This window comes from Procambarus clarkii, chromosome 30, assembly GCF_040958095.1.
Source record: "Procambarus clarkii isolate CNS0578487 chromosome 30, FALCON_Pclarkii_2.0, whole genome shotgun sequence".
Classification (NCBI taxonomy): Eukaryota; Metazoa; Arthropoda; class Malacostraca; order Decapoda; family Cambaridae; genus Procambarus; species Procambarus clarkii.
Window position 1 is genome coordinate 15,475,001 of NC_091179.1, and position 18,499 is coordinate 15,493,499.

Below are 18,499 nucleotides of genomic sequence, written 5' to 3' on the forward strand. Positions count from 1 at the left end.
ATAGCTCCGGGGAGCCGACGGGCCTACCCCCAGAAAAGTTGCCATCTATATTTTCCTGAAAATACTGAGCCTTTATTGGAGATACAGTATGTCTACTAGAATATACTCTACAACATGTACAGTACTGTATGTTGAGCCCAGTCATTCTGTAACATTCACCATGAACTGTGCCCAAATTATTCTAGGATAGTGACAGTTTTCATAACTGTGTTAATATTGTATGTGCAATATAAAAACATTGCTCACAATTGCAGATGTTGTAACACATGTGAGGATGTCAAAGATGCCTACCGTACGAAAGGTTGGGCCTTACCACCCCTTAGAAGCATTGATCAATGCGTTAGAGAGGGCAAGCTGGTGGAATCAACTGATCTCCCTGAAGAAGGATGTCAAATATATGGCTACTTGGAAGTAAACAGGGTAAGGAAATCTTTTGTTTTGCAAGACGTTTACCACTCTTTTCTGTGGGGAGTCCCATTGACTCCCTGAAGCTTTCTGAATAAGTGTCACACTACTTGGGGTCATCAGTCGCAGAGTTCTTGTATGTCTACCGGGGACTGTGAGCCAGAACCCCGCCCCCTCACAGAGGCGCAAGGAGCAATGACTCATGAACGCTTTACATTTAAAATTTATCATCTTGTCATCGACCAGAGAAGTGCCCAGAAAGGTAGGCAAATCAAAACAAACTACTACCTGGTTGAAAATGCAACCTACGTTCTCAAAATATACAAAGAACTCCCTCATAAAGAAAACAACCAAAACTTCGTCCAACTAAACCCCCATTCGCACAGTTACCTGTTTTTAGTATTTTGCTTTGTACAGGCTGTTCCTTCACAATAATGGGCATTGGCCAGGAGTGTAGAGTACTAGAGCTGCATGCACCTAGGGTCACCTTCCCTAATTAGGGAAGGTGACTCCTGTGTTGTCTGGTTGTGTTCTTTGCCGTTACCTGCGTACCGTGTCTGCGGGTGCGCTGTGGTTGATCCGGTTCCCCTCGTTCCCTGTTATCAGGGCTCGGGTCTCCCAAGTCGTCCGCAGAGTTTTTCATTCTTTCAGCCTGCGGTCTGTCTTTGCGCCCGTGCTGTTCAGATGTTTGCAGCTTTTGCTGCTGTTGGCGACGTCTAGGGCTCATTTCGGGCGCAGGGATTTGAGGGTCGCACAGGTTTTTGGCCGCCCATTCTTATGCGCGTCTGCTCGTGCGCGTTCATGTTGCCTTGGGTCGCAGATTGTGACCTGTTGTCTTGGCTTTGCGTTGCAGAGTTTGTGGCGGCCGCCTCCTGGGTTGGCCCTTTTTCTTTTCCTTCTTTTTGGGTATGAAGCTCCAGAGAGCCGTAGGGGCTCCCCACAGAAAACCAGCGTTGAATGTAATGAAACGCCATTTTCTGGGTGAGCCCCGGAGGCTCCCTGGCAACCCTCCCTCCCACCGGTCGGCGTTTTTTTCGCGTTGGTTGAAGCTTAGCTTCCGAACTGAAGCTTGGCAGCCGGCGCAATAGGTCCGGGGCTCCCCCCTCCCCCTCTCGGGGCGGAGAGGGCTGCGCGGACGATCGGCGCGGCAGTAAAGTGTGATGTTTGCTTGTTTCCTTGTGATTGTAGGGAGTTTCTACCTCTGTTTGGGTTTTTGTTTTAGCTTTTTTACCATGTGGGGTTTGTTTTGTTATGCCTACCTTTCTGGGTGCCTAACCCCGGTCGATGGCAGATAAGGAAAACCCCAACCACAAGGGGGTTTTCCAGGGCCATTGCTCCCTGAAACCTCTCTGAAGGGGCCAGGTTCTGGCGCTGGTCCCTGGTAGGTCTGAACTCCTTAGCTAATGTCCCGGTCTAATATAACATACATTAGCCCGATAAGCTCCAGGGAGCCTCCGGGGCTCGCCCAGAAAATGGCGTTTCATTACATTCATTCGCTGGTTTTTTACCTTCTCACATGCCATCTTATCTGCCTACTTAACTATTTACTTGCTTACTTAGCAACTTATTATTGACTTATCTACTTTCCTACCTACCTATTTGCTATACTTATCTCATATCTTACCTACTTGCATCTTTATTGATCTATCTTTTTGAATACTGTAATCGCTTAGCACGCTTTACTTACATTTTGTGATTTTTTTCAGGTTGGTGGCAATTTCCATCTTGCTCCCGGTAAATCCTTCCAGCACAATCACTTGCACAGTAAGTTTTGATTTACAAAGTTATAGAATTTTTTTGGTAAATACCTAAAATATAATAAGAATTGTCTATTTATGTATTATTTATTGTGCTAATTCTTATGATGAATTCGATGTTTGTATCAGGAAAATAACTGATAGTAACTTCGCTTCATGAATTGATGCACTGAAATATTCTTAAAGCAAACTTTAATTGCTTAAAAAGAAACTTAAAAAAAAATTGCTCCTCCTCAATGTTATCTTGAACTGGTGTTGAGGCGCTTGTGTGCCACTCTCGGGTAGGTGTGAATGCCTTTTGCTTCCCTCTCCCGCCTGCTGTGGCAGTGGGCATGTGAAATACATCCACGTGTCTTAGTCACCTATGGATTTATTATGAATGGAAACCTGTATATTTTTTATTCAGTGATGAATTGGTTTGTAAGGAAGGGGGAGGGGAGAATAATGAGGAATAGAAATCAGAAAATATGATGAAGATAAAGTATTAGTGAAATGAAAGGAGTTCATGTGGTGGCCTGTCCACATTGGTTTGGTAGTGTTGTATTAGTGTGATGTAAATGATGTGTTGTGGGGATTTGTTAGTATGTCAGCTGGTCTGGCTGGTGAAGGCCATCAAGTGTTGGCCTGCTGTAGATATTATGGTTTCTGGGGGGAGCCCCGTCGGCTCCTAAAGCTATCCGAACTGATATGTGCTATATTAGTTTGGTATCATCAGTCACAGGAGTTCTTATGCCTACCGGGAACCACAGCCAGCACCTGATCCCCTCAGAGAGGCGCAGGGAGCAGTGGTGTATGAGCACTTTACATTTATAAAATGTCATATTCTGCCATCGACCAGCATGAGCACCCAGAAAGATAGGCGAACCAAAACAAACAACTAGCCGGTAAAATTGGGACCTACAGTCAGAAAGATTCAAGAAAATCCTGCTGAAGTAAAATAAATAATAGAAAACTAGCCACCCTCCACGCAACTAGTACTCCCTGCTCGTTCTCGTAACCCTTTCCCTTCGGAAAAAGGGGAGGGGGAGTCGGCCGTCTGCCACCTCACTTCTCATCCTGATATGCTAGCAGTCGCTCAGTCACCTCTGGGCTCAAGTTCCTGTTCTGGATTTTGCCGTGTGGCTGTACCAGCTCTGTGTGTGTGTGTGTGGTGTGGTGGCCAGGTGTTTTTGTACTTGGAGCTGCATGTACCTAGGTACCTTTCCATAGGTGCTCTGTAAGTACTACTACCCTTGCATGTCAGGGTACCCTTCCTTGGATGTTCAGGATTCACTCTTCGTTTGAAGGCCTCATCACTTGACGTTGTCTTGGCCCTTGGGGTAAGTCAGGGATCTGGGACTTCCCATCTTGCCCTGGGTAGGTGAGTGTTATTGTCTGGGAGTGTTATATGCACTGGTTCTGGCGTAGTCTGCTTCTACCTATGTGGTGGCAGACGTTTCTTTACGGCTGCTAGTTTTCTTAGGGTGTGGTTTCATGGGCTTGTTCTTTTTTCATTTTCGGGTACTTTCCCTCTGTGTACAGAGGAGGACTACTTAGCTGCTTATTAGGGTAGCATAGGTTGTGGTGGCTTTCTGCCTTCGTTGTCCCCGAGCTTTCACCACTGCTACTGGTAGTAAGTTTGCCTGCTTACAAGCAGGGGGTCTATCAGCATAGCTGGCCCCAATGCCTGGGCTTTCTGTAGGGCTAATGTACCCTGTGGGCCCTGGAAAACCCCAGTGGGCTCAGTTGGTAACATGAATCCATCCAAGTCCACTCATACCTTGTGCAAAGTTGATGGTTGTTCGTCGCCCCTGCCTCAGGATGACAATCACCCCTTCTGCCTCCACCATGCTGCCTGTTGGGTCCGTGACATATGTGACCTGGAGTCTTGTACTCACCTACTTGTGCTTGCGGAGGTTGAGCTATGGCTCTTTGGTCCCGCCTCTCAACTGTCAATCAACTGGTGTACAGATCCTGGAGCCTATTGGGCTCTATCAAATCTACATTTGAAACTTTGTATGGAGTCTGCCTCCACCACATCACTGCCTAATGCAGTCCATCTGTGTTAACTACTCTGATACTGAAAAAATTCTTTCTAATGTCTCTGTGGCTGATTTGGATACTAAGTTTCCACCTGTGTCCCCTTGTCCGTGTTCCACCCATGCTAAATAGTTTGTCTTCGTCCACCCTGCCAATTCCCCTGAGAATTTTATAGGTGGTTATTATGTGTCTTCCCTAACTCTTCTGTCTTCCAGGGACATGAGGTTTAGCTCTCATAGCCTTTCCTCGTAGCTCATACCTCTCAGTTCTGGGACTAGTCTGATGGCATACCTCTGAATCTTCTCTAACTTTGTCTTGCATTTAACCCTTAACACTTTCGCTCGGGGATGACGCAGCATTGCGTCATCCGTTTACTGGCGGTAATGCCGGGGATGACGCAGCATTGCGTCATCCACTTTAAAAATTCGCCAAAAATCAGGTTTGTATCCGATTTTTTGGGGACTGGTTTTAAAATGTGCGCCGATGTCTTCCCATTTCCTTTGTTGAGCCTCGTGGCCCTCAGGCGGCTTGGCACACGCCGTGGGCCCATTGTCTTTGCTCCACTGTTGTGACCAATGTCGTCTCCCCTCGCATCTCAAACGTGTGAACATTTCGGCTATTTTCCGTGGCTATATTTCTTACTGCGGCTTTAGAAACTATCTACGCTTACTCCACGATGGATAGTAATCATGAACAAGGCCCTTCCAGGAAGAAAATTGCGAAAGAAAGGCTGTGTTCACTGATCATGGGAAAAATAATTAAAAAATTGTAAGTGGCATATATTGCCCACTATAGGGCGGGGAAGTCTGGCAAAAAAACAGGCGCTGACTCAGCGTGCGTCCCAGGCGGTCTGTTGATCACCAGCTGTCAGGCCAGAGTTGCCACAAAGAGATAATTACCTAATTATTTCAATGTCTCTGATTGATTTTTCAGAGTTTTTTTGCTGTAATATTATTCAATAGTGTGTAGTTTGATATATTTATATAATAATATGAGTGAATCATCGCTGTACTCAAAAATATGGTGTGCATATTGTTGATTCAATTATGTTCATCAATCAGTGAACAAATACTTTGTCGGTTATTACACTATATACACAGGTTATATAAGTATCTGCATGTTTTGTTCAGCATAATGAACCACTAAGTTGCTATTATGAGTCAAAAAGTAACGAGGAGTGACCGCCGTGTACCAGCCAGCCACTCACGCCCTCCCTCAAGTCACCTGACTCACCCACATTCTCCTCCCACAATACTATTTTTGCTTTTATTCACTATATACAGACGCTATATATAAGTATCTACATTCGTGTTCACCATAACGAACCACTAAGTTGGTATGCTGAGTGGCAGTGGCAGTGGCAGGCAGTGGCAGCTCGCCACTGGCTGCCACTCCCTCCCTCCCTCACCTCACCTGACTTGCCACCATTCTCCACCAACCATACTGTTTTTGCTTTTATATACAGACGTTATATATAAGTATTTACATGTTTTGTTCACAATAACTGTACATCTAAGCTTGTATGGTGAGTAAAGGCACAAAGACGTAGCTACTCACACAGCTGATGGCTGCCGCCCTCAAGGCCAGACGCACTAATATTTCTCCTCCAACAATACTGTTTGTGGTGTTATTACGCTATATACACACATTATATATAAATATCTACCTGTTTTATTCACCATATTTGTACAAGTAAACTGGTATGGTGCCCAAAGACCATCATGGTCACCAGTAAACAACACCGTCGTCTGCACGGTGGCGTCATGCAGACGACGCCACCGCCCTCACCAAAATGGCGGCTCCAAACCTTCTCTTCCTGTTTATGCCCTCTATACACACGTTATATATAAGTATCTACATTTGTGTTCACCATAGCGAACCACTAAGCTGGTATGGTGAGTGCAGTCAATAAAAGGTGGCCACACACAGTCAGAAGACAACGCCACCACCCTCCCTCCCACAGCATTACTCCTCCCTCCATGGAGCACAGCGCTAAATATCACCACAATCCTGCTATTATAAGAACCCTGGCTGATAATAGCTGTGAGCTGCTGCGTGCTGTGAGCTCATGCTGCGTGCATCAGGCTTGGTAGCTCACTCAATACTGAGGCCCCTAACACCAGGGAATTTGGCCCACGATTTTTTTTTTTTTAATGGTGTCTGTTTACAAGAGCCCTGATGGTGTGGTGAACCCCATGTATCTGCGGGCCGTTTAAATCTTGCGTAGTACTCCAAAGCATCATATGATGCGATGTGCAATTTACTGCTAGTCGGTCAAAGCATCATATGATGCGATGCGCAATTTAAGGGTTAAGTGCCTGGCCCTGGTCGTTCTTGTGTGACTTTTGGGTCGCAGATTGCAGCCAGTTGTCTCGACTTCAAGTTGATGTGCACGTGGCAGTTGCCTCCCGGCCTCAGAACTAGAGGTGTGAGTAGCCAGCGCAGTGGGGGGGGGGGTCCGAGGCTTCCTCCTCCCAAGGAGGGGAGGGCTGAGTTGACAAGTAATTACCTAAGTGTAATTACCAAAGTGTAGTTACAGGATGAGAGCTACGCTCGTGGTGTCTCGTCGTCGCCAGTGGAAGTGTATGCCAGGCGCATACAAGTGGCACCAGGGAGGTGTATGATGTTTGCTTGTTTCTTTAGAATTGGGAGCAGGAGTTCTGCCTCTCTGCTTGGTCTTCGGTTACAAATTTTTTACCATGTGGGGGCTACTACTACATCACGAAGAGGGCCAGCACTTCGTTCGTTACTAATTACTTGATGACTGAGAAAATCCACAGGAGCCATGATGAGGATTCGAACCTATGCACTGGGTGTTCCCAGATGCATACTTTAAACGAAAATATGATTTCTCTGTGTCCTTGATGACTGTTATGATGGCACCAAATACCGATCTCACTACTCTTGAAAGGCTGTGGTGTTGAATACACCATTGACTCTGCTGCATGCCTTTGCACAATTCCACATTACATGACGTGTGTGGACCACTTATGGTGATGAGTAGGCATTTGTTGATGATCTCCAGCTGCATCGTAACCTGTATCAGTCTTTTGACTAAAAATTTCCCTCCTAATGCGTTTTGGCACACTTGTTGAGGTCCACTCGAAAACAGGCTTACCACCTAGCGGCACTCCTGCTCATTGGTAAAATTCCAATTAGAGCCATCAAAAATGTACCAATGATTATTAGCACTGGTACTGTTGTTCTCCTGCCCCATCTTTCTGTTCATTGCAGGGATACTTAAGGTAGACACATTCTTCTGGCTCTCGCATGGTAACCGTACTAGCCCCCCCCCCCCTTCGTACTGTGAAAATACTTTTGACAGTTGTACCTTCCTCGCCTCTATTGTATGTCCGTCTCCAGGAACCGATGCTTAGCACTCATCCTGATCACCTCCGTGGTTATACTCATTTTAACATCACTAATCTTTTCATTGGTTAGCTCTAGCACCTCTGTTCTTTTAATCCAAAAGGATGTTTCTTTTCTTCCCCTTTTCTGATTCTAAATGGCCAGCTTCTGTATGATATTGTCATAGCTTTAATTTCATTTCAGTTCATGATGTGCAGCAATACCGAACATCAGATTTTGACCTGTCCCATCGCATCCGACACCTGAGTTTTGGTGTTAATATACCTGGAAAAACAAATCCTATTGATGGTAGTGAATTTAAAACAGAGAAGGGACCAAAAACAATTAACTATTACCTGAAAATTGTCCCAACTACATATGAAAAAGTTGATGGCTCAACACTTTCTACTAATCAGTTTTCAGTCACTCAACATCAGAAGGTAAACATTTTTTTACCTTTCAGTATTGTTACAGAAGAAAATGCATATCAGTACTTTTTCAGGTAATGTTGTTTTCTCTTTGACTTATTTATACTTTGTTCAGTATATTAATACTGAGAGTGAAGACAATATATTTTATCAACCTTGTAATGGAATTGATCAGCAGTTTTTTTAATTTCTACTGTATTCTTTGAGATATTATATTTACGTTAAATATTTTAAGTACTATACTATATATTATTGTTTTACATTTGCTATTTCAAATGCTTCTTCAGAACATCCAGCTGGGGATGGGTGAAACAGGACTTCCCGGGGTCTTCTTCACGTATGAACTCTCACCCATGATGGTCAAGTATACGGAGAAGCACAAGTAAGTCACGACTAACCCAGTTCCATGTTATTGGGGAGCATGAGTTTTTCATCCCAGTTACCAGCAAAGGTAGAGGGTGTTATAAGATGTGTTTTCTTCACTTCTCCATACATACATTCATTCATTTATTCATACCCACACACTCCACTCCACACACTAAGGAAAAACTAAGCCCAACTAAGTTAGAAATGTTTGTTGTCAGTATACCTATACTGTTAAAATTATTTGTGATGTAAAATTTTGAAAGAAATATTTGAAAATATGAAAAAATCACTCTGACTGCTAGACTAAATGGGCTCTGCTCACCAGGCAAAGCAGTGCAGTTCTGTCTATACTGCATAGTATATTTATATCTAAAAATATTTTTTTTTTTTTACAGATCCTTGGGCCACTTCCTTACTGGAGTTTGTGCTGTCATTGGCGGGGTTTTCACTGTGGCAGGGATTCTCGATTCAATCATATATTATTCCCCACGCGCACTCCAACGAAAAATTGAAATAGGAAAATCGTCATAAAACAAAATATATCTAATTCTAGGTTTTTATGTATGTAGCTCACTATTTTTATATTTTTTGACTGTTACAATGTTTTGTTATAAGGTATTGTTTGTATTTAATTATAGTATAGTATTTTAGTTCAATTCATATTTTAACAAAATCCTGAGTGTTGAAATTTAACACATTTCATGTCCACTTGTAAAGTTTGCTTATAAGTATATGCTTTTATATCTGTAACACACATTATTTGCTTGTAGTTTAAGATAGCTTAAAAGAGCTATCATAGCTTAAAGCTGGATATGTTCTTTGTAATTTATACAAAAAATAACCCTTGAGTTTCCGTTATCATCAGTGCTGTAGGGAAGGAGAGTAAGGATATTCAAGACCGTCTGAGTAACACCCGTTCATACGTTTGTTCTTATTAGCATTACAGAAAACTAATTCCATTAAACATTCACAAATTATTCAAGGTATTTCTTGAGAGTTGTTCCAAATGAAGCATCAGCCATCCATTTTCTCTGCAATTTATTGTGTTTTCTTCACATTAACTCCAATTTTCTTCAATGCTGAGTATACTAATAGTCTAGAAGATCAACTTGCTCACTCTTACTACTGCTTAATCCTTCAACTGCATAATACAACCAGGGATGGTCTCATTAATTATCCAAAAGCTGTACAAAATCTGGGATGTTTAAACCCCCCCCCCGATCTGCACTGTGAATAGTGCTTTAAGGCACTTGACTGGTGGTGCACATAGCACCTTTTGGTGCTTGTGGATATATCTTAAGATTCAAAACTTGTGCACTGTAAGTTGGGTAGAAGATGGGGGCCTCCAGCGAGTGTCTGCCATTATGAGAAAAATTCCCAGCATGCCCCATGGCTGCTGGTAGGCTGAGTTTCAAACAAGCCACCATGGCTGATGCACGTGCATCTATCTCCCAGTCTTCCATGGGTCGCATGGTTGTAAAAACCATTCTCTGAGGATGATATACAGTGGGGCCTCGATTTACGATGGTAATCCGTTCCCAGAGACATATCGTAATTGGAAATATCGTAAGTCGAAGCAATTTTTACCATAAGAAATAAAGGGAATTGGATCAATCCGTTCCACACACCCAAAAATATTAACTTAAAAATACATTTTATACTGAATATAATTTTTTCTCTAACTGCAATACAGTACATACGTTTATCTTACCTTTATGGAGGACTCTTGATGCATATGGAAGATGGTGAGGAGGGGAGGAAGAGAGGTGTTACTGTTTCGAAGGGGAGTCCCCTTTCATTATAACATCCGGCAGTGATGACTTCTCTGGGGTACTCTCTCTCCTATGTTTTGCCTGCATACCATTAGAAGCTGGTTCTGGCTCACTGTTTGTTTTTCTCACTAAGAACCTTTCCATAGAGATTTGTTTTTCCATACGTTTTAATTTTTTTCTATAGTGAGGCATCACAATGTAATTAACCACCGTGCTGCGCTGAGTTTATTGTGAAATTCCCCCGATGCGCATGAAATAAAGTGTTCCCCAAAATTATTTTTTCTTCATAAAATGATAAATTCCCTTCCCAGAACATGTCTATGTAAAAATAAATACCAAATTCCACTTACTTTGGCTGTGGGGACGTGGACAAGGTGCGCTGTTACGTCATCAGGGCCTGATCGCCCGTGCGTGAATTGCCCAGACACGGTCGCGTGAGCCATTCAAGCACCGAGTGTTGCCACAAATATATTTTCAATTATTTGTTTTATGTATTTCTAATGCGGTTTTATTAGTTTTTTTCTGTGGGGAGCCTCTACGGCTCCCTGGAGCTTATCGGGCTAATGTATGTTATATTAGACCGGGACATTAGCTAAGGAGTTCAGACCTACCAGGGACCAGTGCCAGAACCTGGCCCCTTCAGAGAGGTTTCAGGGAGCAATAGCCCTGGAAAACCCCATATGGTTGGGGGGTTTTCCTTATCTGCCATCGACCGGGGTTAGGCACCCAGAAAGGTAGGCGTAACAAAACAAACCCCACATGGTAAGAAACTACAACAAAAACCGAACAGAGAGGTAAACTCCCTACAATCCCAAGTAAACTAGCAAACAAGCAAACATCACACTTTACTGCCGCGCCGATCGTCCGCGCAGCCCTCCCCACCCCGGGAGGAGGAGGGGGGAGCCCCGGACCTACCGCGCCGGCTGCCAAGCTCCAGTTCGTTCGCTAATGTCAACCGGGATTGACGCTTCTCTGGCCTCAGTTTCCTAGGCGGTGTTTGTCTTGTGTGGCAGTTCACTGCCGTGTGTTGTGTTGTGCGGTGACCAGGAGTACTTCATCAGTGCCGGGGCTGCATGTGCTTAGTGGCTGACTTCCCTAAGCGCCCTGTGAGTACTGCCCTTGCGTAACAGGGTTATCTTCCCTGGGGCGTTCGGGAACCATTCTCGTAGAGGTTCTTGCTGCTCGGCATTTGCCTCGCCCTTGGGGCCAGCTGGGGCTTGGGGCCCTTGTTTGGCCCTGGGTAGGGATTGCTATTGTGCTGGTTAGGGCGTCAAGGTGTTGCGCAGCCTGCCACCTAAGCGGCGGCCGGTTTCTGTTGCCTCTGGAGACGGTGTACTTTTGCGGGGTTTTTCTTTTGTTTTTAATTTTTCATGCCTGGTGTGGGTCTGCCTAAGGTGGTTATAGTTCCACAGGTAGTGTTTGGCGGCCCTCTGCTAGGCCCCCGTGATTGTACACGTCTCAGGGGTTTTCAGTGCTATAATCTACCCTCTTGTTATGTTTGGGTTTCTTAACCGGTTAGCAACACCTTGCCCGGGCTTCCCGTAGTTGTTACCCTACGGGCCCTGGAAACCCCTGTCTGGGCTCGGGGGACCATTGCATGGGTCTTCCGGGTTCCAACCCGTCTTGTACGGGATCGTTGGTTGCTGTTCCCTTGTCTCCGGGTGACAGTCGCCATTTTTACCTCCGTCATGCTGCCTGTTGGGTCACTGACACCTTGACCCGGAGTCTTGCGAGAGATTCTCTTCTTGTTCTCCAGTACTCTCCTGTTGTTATTACTGTTCAGAGTACAGGCGGCATCCGTGTTGCAAGCTTGGTTAGGTTGCTGCAACATGCTAGGTTGGTTTCCCACTCGAATGCCCCGTGGCCGCCCCGTTTGGTTCGGTGCTGTTCGCCCCTTTCCCTCCATGTTCCCGGCTCCGGACCGTCTGCGGGTTTCGGGGTCGGGGCGGGGTTTAGTTGCGGCAGAGACTCGGGCGGTTTTCGGGGGCTGCCCCGTTCGGGTTGGGGACGGAGGTTTGAGCCTGTGCCTCCTGCCAAGGCTTCTGGGTCTTACCAGCGGCCCTTTCTTGTTGCCTTTCCCATAGACTCTTGCTTTTCTTTAAGGGCGGAGGGCTTGGAGGACGGCTCTGCCCCGGGGCCTCTGTTGTTGGTTCCCGGGGTTGTGGGGGATGCCTGCTAGCAGTTCTGGGGCGGTTTTGCACCTGCCGGGGTTTTTCTGCTAGTTGGGCGACGTTTTTCGCCCATCCAGTCTGCTAGCTTCCCTACATTTGCTGGCGTGTTTTTGTGTATTTAGCGTTAGTCACAGCCCCTGCTGGCGGCCATTTTCGTCTGCCGGTTTCACGGCGTGGCCACCAGGGCGGCGTTGCGGTTTGTTTACATGCGTCTGGGTGACTACTCTGTCCCAGGTCCGGCTTCACTTGGAGCTGGGTGCTTGGATGGTGTCCCTGGACCTCAGGGACGCTTATTGGCACATCCCGATTCATCCGGGATTCAGGGACTGGCTCGGGTTTTGTTGTGGGATGTCAAGGATACTGCTTTTGTTGCCTTCCATATGGCTTGAATCTGGCACCTCCGTGTTTACACGCCTCACCCGGGTCGTGATAGCTCAGTTGCGTCTCACAGGGGTTCAGGTGTTGGCCTACCTCGACGACAGGCTGGGCTGAGATCCCAGCCAGTCCACTCCCAGTCAGTCTGTCTCTTTCAGATGATTGATCTGGTCCATTACGTGGCTGGTTTGATCTTTTCCTCGAGTCTTCGCATCTGGTATTTTTGACTCTAGTCTATCACCATCTGTATGATGATCAGGTGACTTTGTTGATGGTGTCCCACCTGCGGGCTTTGTCTCAGCGGCAGTCTGAAGTTTCCCAGTGGTCCTTCCATTTCTTTTTGTCTCTTCGTGGGTATACTTCACTTTCTGTTCTGGTTGTCTTGTCCTTCCTTTCGAGGTTGTTTCAGGACTGTGATCTTATACCGAATACTGTCACCTCATATCATGCGGCGCTGGCGGAGCCACTCCAGCTTTCTTTTAGTATTGATGTTACTTCTGTGCCATTTCGCAAGCTGTCTCGTGCGTTGTTTCACCTCCGGCCTGCTCATGCGCCGCCTGAGCCGTCCCTGGTCCTTGGATCGGGTGCTCTTTTATCTCGTTTCTCCTCGGTCTGTTGTGGCCCCTTCGGTTCTGGATTGTTTCTCCAAGGCTCTTTACTTGTTGGCATTGGCCTCTGAGGGTCAGGTCAGAGAGCTTCATGCTCTCCTCCGGCGCAGGGGTTTCTGCTCTTTTGGTCCTGGTGATAGGTTGTTTGGTTGCAGCTGTCTCCTTCTTTTCTGGTGAAGAATGAGGCTGCTGCTTTCCGAAGAGGTCCTTGGGTTGTTGATGTTGATTGGTTAGGCCAGGCGTGCATCATGTGTTGTGTCCAGTGTGGCTCTCCACCTTTATTTGCGCACCACGGCTTCTGTGACCGGGGACGCGCTTTGGATTGATCCTGTTTCCATTCTTCCCTGTTCCAGGGTCCGAGTCTGAAAACTTCCTTTGATGAAGTTTCTTTATTCATAATTCTTTTCAATTTAGTACTGATTTAAAAAGTTCTGAACATAGATTTTACAATAATGAAATTGAGTATACATTGTATATCTTGAACTTATTATGTAGTGTTTTGTAGCAAATCTAAAGTTGATATGTTTAAATTAATATGTTTAAAATTTTATAATTTGTAAACATCTTTAAAAATAAACAAGAGATGAAAAAAATTTCAAGCTATTTATTCTACCATATAGAATAATTAGTGAGAAATATATGAACATTTCATATTGCAGATTCAGTACAGTTCAGCTCACTTTTGTTTGATTATGTTGAATCCATAATTGTTGCCCACCAGACATTAGTCATACTCTACCTATATTAAATCGTCATCATTCATATGTTCACAGAGCTGGTTGGGGCCATCCTTGGGCCAGATGTACCAAACGCCCTTATCTGTGGAATATCCATCTCTGTCAGCTGTGATGGGGGGAACAACCTAGTTCATGGAACCACTTCTTGCCGTGTGGTGTGGGGGGAATACTATACTGTACTCATTAGCACACATCTTTGCTGCCTTTTATTTTGGATTTACTTCATAAGCTGTTCTCTTCACACCTGTTGGAACCTTTGTTTCACTGACTGGTACTGTGGTATAATTATTATTGTATATATTGGTAATATTAAAATTAGTGTTTCTGCAGTATTAATGTGAGAAGTAATCATGTCATACTTGGATGACATTAACCAAATAATTGTATATGTCTTATGTGAAAGTTACAAGGTTGTTTATTTTTAAGTAGTATATTAAGTTAATTCTTATTTAATACATCTTTTGAAAAGTAGTTAATGATTTCATCCCATTTTTATTGACAATTTACTTATTAGCTTTTATAAAAGTATACGCACAAAACATCCATTAGTGAGTATAAATAGTCCACATTGTAGCAAGTGCAGTATTGTACATACTTTGAGACATACAATATAAGGAAGTAAACAAAAAATCAATATTTAACACAAAAATTCCAACTCCATTTAGTGAGGAAACCTATTGCACTCTATAGCCATACTAGCCTTAGTGCTTTCTCTTAATAAATACGTATGTGGTGAGAATATTGAGACCTCAGTACACATGGAGAAGCTGACAGCTTGCCAAGAGGAGAAAATAACTGCACTTCTTCGGACAGAAAAGGGAATGCATGTGACATGCTTGATAGCATTTAAATGTATGTTCAGTATTTTTTTTTAATTATTTACTTCAAGACATTATTTTAACTACTCCAAGGAATTAGTAATATAACTATTTATTCCTTGAGAAATGTAAATATTTGCTGTCAATTCTGGAAGATAGCCAGGTGGAGCGTGTTAGCAACCTACTTTCAATTACAAACCCTAAATTTAAGTATTAATACAATTATTGCAATATAAATTTGTTTTTGTTTTCTGGGCGGAAACCCCTTGGTAGCTCCCTGAAGTTATCTCACTGAGATGGCTCCCCACTACTGGATCACATCAGTCACAGGAGTCCTGTTTAGCCTACCAGAGACTAGGGTCAGAACTTGGGCCCCACCTCAGAGGCATAAGAAGTAGGGGACTATTGTCACCCCCTCACTGAGAAGCATCAGGAAGTTAACGAAGGTTTACAGACAACTGCAAGGTTCATTGGAAACAAATGTTGAAATAGACAAATAGCTCTGCAAGTGATTCATTCCAGACAATTGTTTCACTCGAAACTACATAGTACGAACCCCATCAGTACTGATGGCCGCCAAAAGGGGGCCAGGAGCTCCTAGCCAATAGCCAGCTCTAAGGTCAGTCCTGTCACTGATGTTGACTAAACTTTCATCTTTTATTGTTTAGTGTTGGCAGTGCCACTATTGCTTGTGTTCAGTGCCGATACAGCTTTGGCACCGTTTCAGAAGTTGTCATTCACCTCCGGGCAGCTCATGCTGCTGCTCCTGAGCTACTGGGGTTTCTTTCCTCTTTCTTCCTCACAGTTCTTGATGGTTCCTCCTGTCTAGCATGTTTTTCTTAAGGGTGTGTTTTTGTGGGCTCTTGCCTCTGGCTGCAGGGTTGTTGAACATCATGCTCTCCTCTGGAGGCAGGGATTCTGTTCTTTCAGCCTTGGTGGGTGTTTATTTATTTGCACCTTTCTCTTTTCTGATGAATAAATTGGCAAGTTTCTGGAGGGATCCTTTGATGATTGATGGCTTAACTGGTCCAGCTAGGAGTGCATCATATGTTGTGTCTGTTGGTGTTCTTTGCTGCTACTTACGTGCCACCAGTTGTCTCTCAGTGAATGCTTTGTTGGTTGATCCTGTTTCCTTGGTCCCTGTTATGGCCGTTTTGAATCAGCTCGTGCAAGTGGCTGAGTTGACCCTAAAATTCCCAGAAAACAGACTGCACAAGACTACAGTACTGGAAAGGGAATTAAAATTCTGCTACAATTATACCAGTATATTCATACAGGCTGCGCATACACACATACATACAAATAAGATGATCATAAAATTATAACCAGTCCAGTGTTTAGAACCAAAGTAAAGTCAACACACTAAAATAGATAATGGCACAATAACTCTCCACTAGAGATCACCCTAAACTTTGAAACATCTAAGAATACTATCCTATAACCCCAAGACTATATATATATATAAACTAATTAATGATCTGAACAGAGCTCAAGGGTGGGTACTCATCTCCAACTACCGGCACCAGTTAACTGACGAAAATCCCGCTCTTGAGCTTACAGGCCGCCTACAACAGTACCAACACTTTGGAGGCAATAGGCCTGGTAACTCAAAGACTAACCATATCTCTTTAATCCCTTAACATTTACTAGAAACTCCTAAGTACAGTGATGCTTGTAATATACCTGCTTAATTCTACAGGTGAGGAATTATGTCTACATGACATATGCATATTTTTAATACATGTGGCTACTATCAAATTTGTTGGCAGCACTGACCGGCCAAGCTAGGCACCATACCATAGTTAATTACAATATCTGGTTACAATACTCCTAGACAAAACTAAGGGATGAACATACGGTCACAAATGATAAGTACTAACATAGGCAATTACACAAGGTAAGGTGTTAAGTGAATACTAGCATTAGTATTAGTATAACATTCGTTATTTTACCTGAATAAACATTTTGAATTTGAATTTTGAATTTTGAATTACACAGGACATTTCTGTAAATGACGGACACGAGGAATTGGCAACAGAAAACCACATGGCGAACATGTGATCTGACTGACTCAGTCCGCCCAACATAACATGGTAATCACTATTATGAATAATCATAGTACCAGTAAGTAACCTATATTATCTTATAAACATTAATGCACACACTTAATATATGATACCTTAAAGGTCCAAATTCCACATGTGGCATGCAAACATGACAGATCTCTCAAGAATCAAGTCACCACTGTAGGGGTTGGTATCCCTGCCAGCCACATCCGCTTACCAGCATCCCTAGTACCCTCAACAACTAGCTCTAACGCACACATGCACTCACTCCTATATTCATACAATATAGCACTACATCACCCACACTACAATTACATAACATAACCCAAGGACATCAATAAATGTGGGGATCCTAAGTAACTTTATTGTATCTATATAGTTAATTAATGGAGATAATTTAGGTCTATTAATTCATTACAGTGGTACCTTCGTTTACGAATTTAATCCCTTCCCAGAGACGGCTCGTAACCCAAAAATTCGTAATCCAAACAAATTTTTCCCATAAGAAATAATGTAAATTGAATTAATTCGTTCCACATTCCCAAAAATATTAACTTCAAAATACCTTTCATGCATAATAAACACAAATATTTTGTACTATAGTATGTACAAGTTCATAGCTTACCTTTATTGATGACTCTTGTTGGTGTATGTAAGACGGTGAGGAGGGGAGGAGGAGGGGGAGAGGTGTTAGTGTTTGGAAGTGGAGTCCCCTTCCATTATAACATCAGGCAGTGATACTTCTCTGGGGTACACTATCTCCTACGATTTGCCTGCATACCGCTAGGATCTGGCTGTGGCTGACTGCTTGTTTGTTTCACTAAGAACCTTTCCATAGAGACTTGTTTTTCCCCTATGGTCATCCTCACATGTGTTTTCATAGGTTGAACCTTACCACTGACTTCCTTGGGACTCCATGGCATCTTATCTTGAGGTTATCTTGAGATGATTTCGGGGCTTAGTGTCCCTGCGGCTCGGTCCTCGACCAGGCCTCCTTTTTGTTACACACCCCCAGGAAGCAGCCGTAGCAGCTGTCTAACTACCAGGTACCTATTTACTGTTAGGTGAACAGGAACATCAGGTTGAAAGAAACTGCCCATTTTGCTTCTGCCTCCACCAGGGATCGAACCCGAAATCTCAGGACTACGAATCTGAAGCGCTGTTCGCTCAGCTGTCAGGCCCCTTCCGCTCAGCTGTCAGGCCCCCTAGAATAGGCATGGTATATAATAATTACTTTTATGTTTAGAGACCAAAAAAAAAAAAAAACAGAAAATAATGAAATTCTTTACACAGAATTAAAGCTCGATCGTCATTACACGAGAGGCACTGTTAAACTGAGGTGCAGTCGCCGTTTCACCAGAATCCACGAGCTCGGTCAACCCATACATGTACAGTATCAACAAACTCGCAACTCGAGACAAAGCTCATAAACCGAATCAAATTTTACGAAGAAATTGAGCTCGTAACCCAAAATTTTTTTAAATAAGGGCATTCGTAAGCCGAGGTTCCACTGTATTAGAAAAAGTTATGACTCGGTTATTTATTCAATTAAACAATTGGGTTATAACAGTCCCCTGTTCCAAAGCTAGTACAGTATTTCTAAGGCCGATATTCAGGCTTAGTGGTTTT

General features: G+C 43.8%; 1 protein-coding gene across 2 annotated transcripts in view; it reads left to right on the forward strand.

The window, feature by feature from the left end:
• The window catches only part of LOC123765491 (endoplasmic reticulum-Golgi intermediate compartment protein 3), a 33,875-nt gene extending 16,006 nt beyond the window's left edge, over positions 1–17,869 (forward strand). For both annotated transcript variants that reach the window (XM_045754110.2, XM_069333925.1), the window contains exons 6-11: positions 255–420; positions 2,112–2,169; positions 7,734–7,969; positions 8,245–8,339; positions 8,719–8,884; positions 14,023–17,869. In XM_045754110.2, the coding sequence (XP_045610066.2) occupies positions 255–420; positions 2,112–2,169; positions 7,734–7,969; positions 8,245–8,339; positions 8,719–8,854 (691 nt within the window). In that variant the 3' untranslated portion in view covers positions 8,855–8,884; positions 14,023–17,869. The remainder of the gene's footprint in view (positions 1–254; positions 421–2,111; positions 2,170–7,733; positions 7,970–8,244; positions 8,340–8,718; positions 8,885–14,022) is intronic.
• Positions 17,870–18,499: the final 630 nt, after the last annotated feature.